The sequence below is a fragment of the Ursus maritimus genome, unplaced genomic scaffold (genome assembly GCF_017311325.1).
Source record: "Ursus maritimus isolate PB19 unplaced genomic scaffold, ASM1731132v1 scaffold_36, whole genome shotgun sequence".
Taxonomy (NCBI): domain Eukaryota; kingdom Metazoa; phylum Chordata; class Mammalia; order Carnivora; family Ursidae; genus Ursus; species Ursus maritimus.
The window spans coordinates 12,693,949-12,702,240 of NW_024426230.1; the positions used below are offsets into that span (position 1 = coordinate 12,693,949).

Genomic DNA, 8,292 nt, shown 5'->3' on the forward strand with positions numbered 1-8,292 from the left:
AAAAAAAAAAAAAAAAAAAAAAAAAAAGCCTTTTAAAGCCAAATCAAAACCAAACAAAAGGTAGACTTTTAATCAGAAAAAGAATCCTTTTAATTTGTATAATTTATTAGAAGCTTCTTAGGAACTATATTTAAGCCAGATATCTACATAAGTTACAACAGAAAAAGACTGACACTGCAAATACCAAACTGCCAAATAATATACACAGATCTGTCAATGCCCATAAAAAATATGATGGGCTGGGGGCAGGGACTGGGCTTTTTTTTTTTTTTTTTTACAACAAAATGTACAGATTACTAAAAACTAGGCGTGTTGTCCAACTTTTGACAGCGTTTTACAGCTACAAGTTCACATCAAACATAAAACAATTTTAGCCTGGGCTCTTCCCGGGGCTGAGCCTGGGCAGCCAGCGGGCGCTGGGAGGGGGCATTTCCTTTGTGTCAATGACATGTGGGTCCTGTCGTAGAGTCTTTCCTCTCCCCAGCCCCCATCTCCCCTTCAAAAGAAATCCTGGTATTTACAAGCGAGTCCACCTTGCTGGCGCAGTGTACCCAGAGTGAAGTGTGCGGTCTTTCGAGTCCAGAGCCATGTCATTGTGGAGCCCTCTCCAAACTGCACCCTGCCTGAGCGAGGGAAACGCATTTCAATCACCTAAAAGACACCCAAAAGCTGTTTTTTGTTATGTCCTTCTCTGTTTAAAGACTCCTTAAAGAATTGGATTCACTTGGTTGTTTTTATTTTCTTTTTTTAAAAAATTCCCACAAATTTTAGAAAAAAAAAAAAAAAGACGTCCAGCAGTTTGGCTTTTGTGTGTTTTCCCCTTGGTCTAAACGGGACAGATTCTTAAGAAAAGTCGAAGCGCAGGGAGCGGCGGGTGGTTGGTGATGTGTGGCCGGTAGGAGGGAAAGCGATGAGGCAGCGCGCTGGGCCCGGCCCGGCCCGGTGTCCTCTCACCAGGTCCGACCATATAGCAAGGTGGAGCAGGACATGGTGCCATAGTCCGAGCCCGAGGAGTTCAGGTGGGACAGGCTGGAGACCTGGCCCTGAAGCGCCGCGGGGCTGGCGGCGTGGTGCGCCAGGTCCGGAGACTGGCCCGCGCTGCCCGGCTGGTGGCCCGGGTGTGCCCCCAGGCCGGGGCCACCGCTGCCCACCGAGATAGCCGCCGCGGCCGCCTGAGCAGCCTGCGCCTGCTGCTGCGCCTGCTGTTGCGCGTGGCCTTGAAGGCTGCCGGCACCCGGCGCCGGGGCGCCTGCCTGGCAGGGTTTGCCGTCTTTCACTAGGACCGGCACGGCCACGCGGCGCGGCGACTGCTGCTGCGCTTGCTGCTGCTGCGGGCACCCGGCGCCCCCGCCGCCGCCGCCGCCGCCGCCGCCGCTGTCCTGCTGCAGTTGCTGCTGCGCCGCCTTGTCCTTGGCTTGGCGCTTCATCTTGTAGCGGTGGTTCTGGAACCAAATCTTGACCTGCGTGGGTGTCAGGTGGATCATGCTGGCCAGGTGCTCGCGCTCGGGCGCCGACAGGTACTTCTGCTGCTTGAAGCGTCGCTCCAGCTCGTACACCTGCGCCTGGGAGAAGAGCACCCGGCGCTTCCGGCGTGGTGCGCTCGGCAGCGGGGCCATGTTCTTGCTCACGTCCCCCAGCGAGCCCAGGCCGCCCATGCCGCTCATGTTCATGCCGCTCGCCGGGCCCATGAAGCGGGAGACTGTAAGCGACAAACGCACAGCGTCGGCGGGGGCCGGGCCGGGCCAGGCCACCTCTGCCTTCGGCGCCCTTGGCCGGCCCGGCCCACCCGACGGCGCCCTCCTCACCTAGGCCGCCTGCGCCCTGCCAGGCCTAAGCGCCGAGGATAGTCAGCGCCTGCCCCAGGCCGAGCCGTCGAGGGATTTACTGGAAAGCTCCCCACCTCACCCCCCGTTGCCTCCCTCAGTCTCAGGGCTCCAGCCCAAAAGCAAAGTGGAGAAAGGCCGCTTCCGTTCCTTTCTTGCCCAACCCTGGCCAGAGTCGTTGGGTTAGCGGGCCACAGGCGGCGAGCTGGGCCCAGACCAAGAGCTGGGGTCCCACGGTAGACTCCAACTTTGGGAGTTTGGGAGAGTGGGGTGTTCACTTTCGAAAGCTAAAGTCCCAGACGCTTTGCCTCTTGGCCGCTCTCTCCTGTCAGCCCCAGGGAGGGCACTTGCTCGGCCCCTTTGGAGCCCCCTCTGAAGCCGCGCGCCCTTCCGCCTGCCTAGACTGGGGAACCAGCCGGCCGGGTCCCCTGAGCGCGGCGCAGTAGGGCAGCCTCCCGCCCGGCCAGGCCGCGACTCTCTGCTCCCTCCTTGCCCCCAGCTCCCTTAGTTTTTTGGGGGCGGGAGGGCGATCCCTGGGCACTCTGAGGTCTCCTCAGCGGAGCGGAGCTGCCAGTCGGCCGCATCTAGGAGACGCCGAATACTAGCACCTGCTCGCAAGACCCCAGCGTGACCAAGTGTCTCTTCTGGGACCCCTCAGTCCAGCAAGGGGAAGAATCCCCAGCTCCCGCACCCTACTCCCTGGCGCGGCTTCCGGGCCGCCCACCCTGACGCCCTGGGCGCAGCCGGCAGGCGCTGCGCCTCCTGGGCTGCTCTGCCCGCGCCGCCCGTACTCAGCCCGCGGCCCGGCAGTGGGGCGGCCTCACTTACTGGCGGGGAAGCGCGGGTCTGGGTTGGCGCCGTACCATCCGGGGCCCGAGGCGCTGTTCCTCATGGTGTCCTGGTACGGCGGCAGCTCGCTCATGTTGCCCAGGTTGCCGTTGCAGTAGCCCCCCACGGCGGAGTGCGAGAGCTGGGGCACCCCCGCCGCCGTCATGTGGTAGGCGGCGGTGACGGCGCCGTGGTGCCCCACGGCGTGCTGCTGCATGGCCGCGGCCGGCGGAGCCGCCTGGCCCTGCCTGTAAGCCGCCAGCGGAGCCCCGAGGCCGCCGCCCTCCATGCCCACTTTCTTGTAGCTTTCCTCCAGGGGACTCAAGATGTCAGACACTGAGAACGGAGTCGTGTGCTTTGGACTCATCGACATGATTCGGCGGCGGCTGGAGGAGGAAGGAAGAGGAGGAAAAAAAAGGGAGAGGGGGAAGGCGAAGCCTCGCTGCTTTTTTTTTTCTCCCTTTGCCAAATATTCTGGTGTTACCTTAACGCCGATCTTGTTGGATGTACACGTAACCGAGTGGACCGAGTCCGCCTTAATTGGCTTGAGTGGAGGCTCGGGGGCTGCCTCGCGTTTGTTTTAGCCCGGCGCCAGGTTTTAGGCAGCCACCAGAGGCGGGGCGTAAGCGCTAAAGCAACAAGACAATAGAAGCCTACATCTTGCCCGAGATAATTAGCTTACATGCTGATGACAAGGTAAACACCTTTAAGTTTCACTTGTCAGGATTTTTAGGTCTCAAAGAGGAGAGAGAGAGAGAGGCAGAGAAGCGACCCAAAGCATTTCTTTCCCCCTCCCCCGGACACCCCCACCCCATTTTTTGTGGGGTGCGGGCGGCGCGCGGGGGGGAGACGGGGGAGGGAAAGGAGGAGGGAACCGAGAGAGGGGAGGGCAAGAGGTGGGGTGAGGAGTAGCCGAGGAGGAGGGATGGTGGGGAAGAAGGAAGGTGAATGCTGCTTTGCAACCAACTTTCGGAGTTACAAAGTGAACCATACAGTCGGGGTTCCCGGGCGGGGACAAGTCTTTGGAGGGAGGGGGCCAAGGGACAGGGCAGGGGTTTCACCTGAGCCTGCTGGGGCTGCTCCTCCCTCCCGCCGAGGCCTCCCAGCCCCGCGCCTTCCCACTGCCTCCGGACCACATCGGGCTTCGCGGCGCCGAGCCCCAGTCGCCACCAAACGAGCTCGCGAGTGTGGGGACGAACCCTGGGGCCGCACTGTTGGTCTGCGTGTCTGTCCGTCTGTCTGCCTCTTCTGCCGCCGTCAGAGGGACACCTCTGCTCCCCGCCCCCTTTCCCCCTACCCGAGAGAGAATCCCAGCGGGCGGAGGGGACGCTGAGCAAGGGATCGGCTGCCTCCGAGAGGCTGTCCCAGATCCCCGCGTCCCCCTCCCCCCACCTCAGGGTCTTCTCTGCGGTCCAGGGCCCCCAGCATCACGCCCCCCCCAACCCACACGCGGCTCCGTCTCCCCACCCCCATTCCCGGCCAAGGCAAGCACACTACTGGCCGCCAGTGCTGGGAAGCTGGGGGGCACTAATCCGAAGGGCCATTGCTTAAGTTGCCCCACCTCGAACAAACCTGGTGTCCCCGACCCTCGCCCATCGCCCGGACACGTGGGGTTCTGGGGCTGGAGCTGACTTTCCGAGGACATCACAGCCCCAGCACCCGAGCCCAGGGCCACGCTGTTTTCCCCTCTGATGCTTCAGGGAGGACGCGGGCAGGGAGCGTCGTGAGTACCCGCCAGCCTGTTGCCGGGCGGAACTGAGCCTGAACCCCGGCGGGACCAGCTGGCCGGGAGGGGGCGAATCCCAAGGCGCGAGCAGCCCAGCAGGCGGGAGGCTGGGCTGAGGTTCGCCTCCGCCCGGAGCTCAGCCATGCAAAAGTGCACTTGCTTCCCGGGGAATAACCAAATATCTTTGTTTAAAGTGGCGGCGTAAATGGCCAGTCGCTTTGTGGCCACGCTGGATATTAGTAGATGAGGATCATTCGGCTTCAATTGGGCGCCTCTCATCCGGCGAGCAAGAAACTGCTTAGGAGGAAGTGGGTTTCCTGTCTGCGCGTTCCCAGGCTTCAAGTGTGAGCCCCGCGCCTTGAGGGTCCTTGGGCGCCTGGAGAGGGGGAGCTGTGGGCTTTCGCTCCCCAGCCGGGCCAGAGGCACCCGCCGTGCTGCTCCGGCCAGGCCCCGGCCTCCGGTCCAGTGGACTACAGTGTCGCGCCCTGCGTGGCGCAGATCCCGAGACCCACTCCGACTTCCCCCCTTGGATTCTAAAGGTTTTGTTGTTTGTTTTGGTTTGGTTTTTCTTTGGCTCTTTTAGCCTCCTCTCTGGGCTAGGGGCTGGGGGGTGAAGCGCTCCCTGGCCAGACTGGGGCCTCCAAGACACTGCGGGGGCCGGTTAAGGAGGCTTCTCGAATTTGTTTTTTGTTTTCACATTTTCCTTCCCCTCCTTGTGGAGAAGGAACTCCCAATGATGAACAGGCACTTTTGAACGATTTAATTCAGCAGGTTAGGCGCCTTTTCCATTAACAGCAGTTGTAGTAAGGAAAGTTGTGTTTATTGGCTTTTTATTTTAACGTTTCAGTTCTCTCCTTGGGAAGTGCTCTGTACCCCGTCAATACAAAGGCAACTTCTATACTAACATTTGCTTTCCTCACCACCTATGTCGTTTATGAGAGGAGAGAAAGCCCAGGGCACCCCCTTCCTCCCGCATGGGCCCATGTTTTCCCTGCATCCCCCTCGGCGGCTTTGGGGCAGGCAACCCTGTGTTTGGGCACCGAGATCTGCTTGTCGGTTGTACTTCGAAGGACAAGCACCAAGCGGCTTCCTTGCTCTTTTACCAAGGGGCTTCTCTGGGGGGCGCTCTCAGGAAGACTCAGACTCCACCTGAGTTTCGGCCGACGTGATGTCTAAGCCCAGGGAGCAAGGAGGGAAGACGACGCTGGGCTCCAGTGAACCGTCGAGGAGAGCAGACAAAACTGAATACAGATCTTGTCTGCAGGTGGCCCTGGCCCCTGGGCTTGTATTTTGACTGGGGTCTTCATGACAAGGTGGGTGGGTTTCCCAATCCCCTGTCTTATTTCCCTTTCTCCCTCTCCATTATTTCATATTATTGGGAAGTATAAGAAACACCAAGTATAGAATGTTGTATGTCTCTCCCGGTCTCAATGCCATTTAGAAATGGAGGTAATTCTTCACAAGGTTTCTCTGAGATTCAAATAAGACCGGGCCCATACAAGCGCATTGAAAGCTTTGGAAAATTTTTATTTTCATTGCCAGAGCTCGAGATTTCTGTATTGTCGTCATTAGTACACTCCCCACCCTGCCCTGCCTTTAAGGCCTTGAATCTGAGTGAAGGGGAGAGTGAGGTGCATCTTGCGCAGTCCCTGAGGCTCGGCCTTCGTCCCTCGGCAGCTTTCCAGCCCCGCAGCAGGCTCCGGCGCACGTGGCTAGCAGCTCCCCACCTCCCCCCGCCCAAGGCTTGCAGACCGGACCTTGACCCCCAGCCACGCAGCAGGCCTTGAGTCACCGCCTGGAGCCGGAGCCCCAGCTGGGGGTGGAGGGTGGGGGTGGCGCCGGGCTAGGGCGGCTGCTCCACCCAACCCCTCCCCCCCCAACCAAGATCCTGCCGCCACCTTCCCCCGCAGGCGCGCGCACCGGCACCCGCACCCGCACCGGACTAGACCTCACCTGGGCCTCTGCAGCATCTTGCGGCACCCGCCCCCCGCCTCCCGCCCCTCTTCTACCTCTGCCCCTTACACTCACACACACGCACACCGCCCCACACTCTTTGCCAGATGTGTTGCAGTGCCGAGAATGAGCCTGAAGACCAAGACGTCTAGCGGGGGTGGGGGGGTGGGGGGGGAGTGGGAAGACTGATATCTCAATCTCTGAGCTTGATCAAGCAGAGGTCTTGAGAGTCCCTCCCCTGACCCCAACACCTCTTCTTAACCCAGGAGTGTCCTTTCTTTTAGCTGCCTCCTAGAGTCATCTTAAGTAGGGCGACCGCAGTTAAACTAGTAATTTCTTCTTGGCTGCAGGGAACACTTGGGATCCCTGAATTCCTCCGGTAGGACCCTTGTGTCTTCAGTAACTCTCCACGGCCGAGTGGGCCCTGTGGGGCCCAGTTTGGGCTTCTTAAGGAGCTTTCCCTGGAAGGGCCCCTCGAACCCACCTCAATCCCCACCACACTGCTTTGCTTTCCGCAGCTTGGCCTGGAATCTAAGGAGCCCCGGAGCCTCAGGCTCAGGCTCAGGCCCAGGCCGGGCCGGCGACCGCAGAACTGCCACCAACCTTTGCTCACCACCTGTGTGCCTAAAGAGAAACACCTTTCTGTCCCTCCAGAGTCACCTCTTTGAGAGTATAGAACAGAGGACTCACACAGAAAGCTGTATGACTCAGGGTCTGTAGCTTGGACCACGAGAGGAATGAAAAGTCCTCCCCACCACATTTTTCTAATTCTCTTCATGGTCCTTCACACCTCCTCTAGGACGGTGAGAGACCATGTTCCCTGGTGGTGTTATTTTACTCTGAGTTTTATCGCAATTCGTGATTTATTCAACAAATATTTATTGAGTGCTGGCTCCATGCCAGGCTCTGTGCTGGGCCTAAAAATTCAGCTTTAAATAAGCTAGATGTGGCTCCTACTCACACAGAGCTTCTAAATTCACAATAAATCACCCCAATAATACGCACGTAGTTACCTTGCGGCAATGTTACTCTGGGATCCAATGGAGCTAGAGAAGGTTTTGATGAAGGTAGGTGTGTGTGTGTGTGTGTGTGTGTAGCAGGGGGGGGAAGTTCTTCACCATATCTGATCTTAAAGTGCTCAGGTGTGGTACGCAGAGCACTTGAGTAGAAGTCAGAATTCCTGGGGTTCAGGCCCTGGCTTTGCCACGCTTCAGCTATGTGATATCGCTCTCCTAGACTCCCACCATACCCTGGAGCCGCTCCCATCGCAGGCAGAGTAAACTATGGTGTTGTTTACTGGCCTCCATCCTTTACAGTGAAACCCTGTTTTTTTTTTTTATCCTTGAAGCTTCCAGTCCTCAAGAAATGTTGAATTAAGGAAACAAAGCCTCTTAGCTCCTGATTCCTGAGCGGCGGGAAAAAAAAGGAAAGAAAGAAAAGAAAAAAAATGTCATAATCTCCTTTGTGTACCTCACAGGTTGTGCTAGGGATCCAAAAGTATGTAAGGATGCGATCGTGTGCATGAGTTTGTAAAGCACAAAAATCGCTAGCAAATGGAAGGAGTTATTACTTGTGGTTCTATATCTTGAGTTTATGGAAATTGAATCCAGGCCTCTAAGTCTGCATGAAATTCTCTGGGTGCTTGGATGTTCTGGCGCCCAGGCCGGTGGAGGGGTGGCCTTCCTCAGCGGGGCGCAGGCTCCCGAGGGCTGGCTGAATTAGGCTCTCGGGTGCCGTCGAGGCGCGGGGGAAGGAAAGCAGGAACGCAGCCAGGCGCGCGCGGGGGAGGGGTGGTGTCGGGGGGGGGGTTGCTGCTCCCCAATCCCGAGATCCAAGGAACAGAATCCCGAGCCCCTTCTGGAGGGCGTCTTTCTCCCTGCAGGATCTCACCGGAACCCGCTGCGCCTTTTTCCCAGGCAGCGGACTTGAGAGCCTCTGGAAGATCTGCGCGAAGCCCGGGGG

The 8,292-nt window shown here is 58.5% G+C and overlaps 1 protein-coding gene across 1 annotated transcript; it reads right to left on the reverse strand.

Annotated features, from left to right (window-relative positions):
• Window positions 1–950: 950 nt before the first annotated feature.
• Window positions 951–3,789, reverse strand: LOC121100311 (thyroid transcription factor 1). The gene is made up of 3 exons (XM_040620908.1): window positions 3,713–3,789; window positions 2,652–3,037; window positions 951–1,699 (listed from the first exon to the last, which is right to left on the reverse strand). Exons 1-3 carry the CDS (start codon window positions 3,787–3,789, stop codon window positions 951–953), a joined length of 1,212 nt encoding a protein of 403 aa, XP_040476842.1.
• Window positions 3,790–8,292: the final 4,503 nt, after the last annotated feature.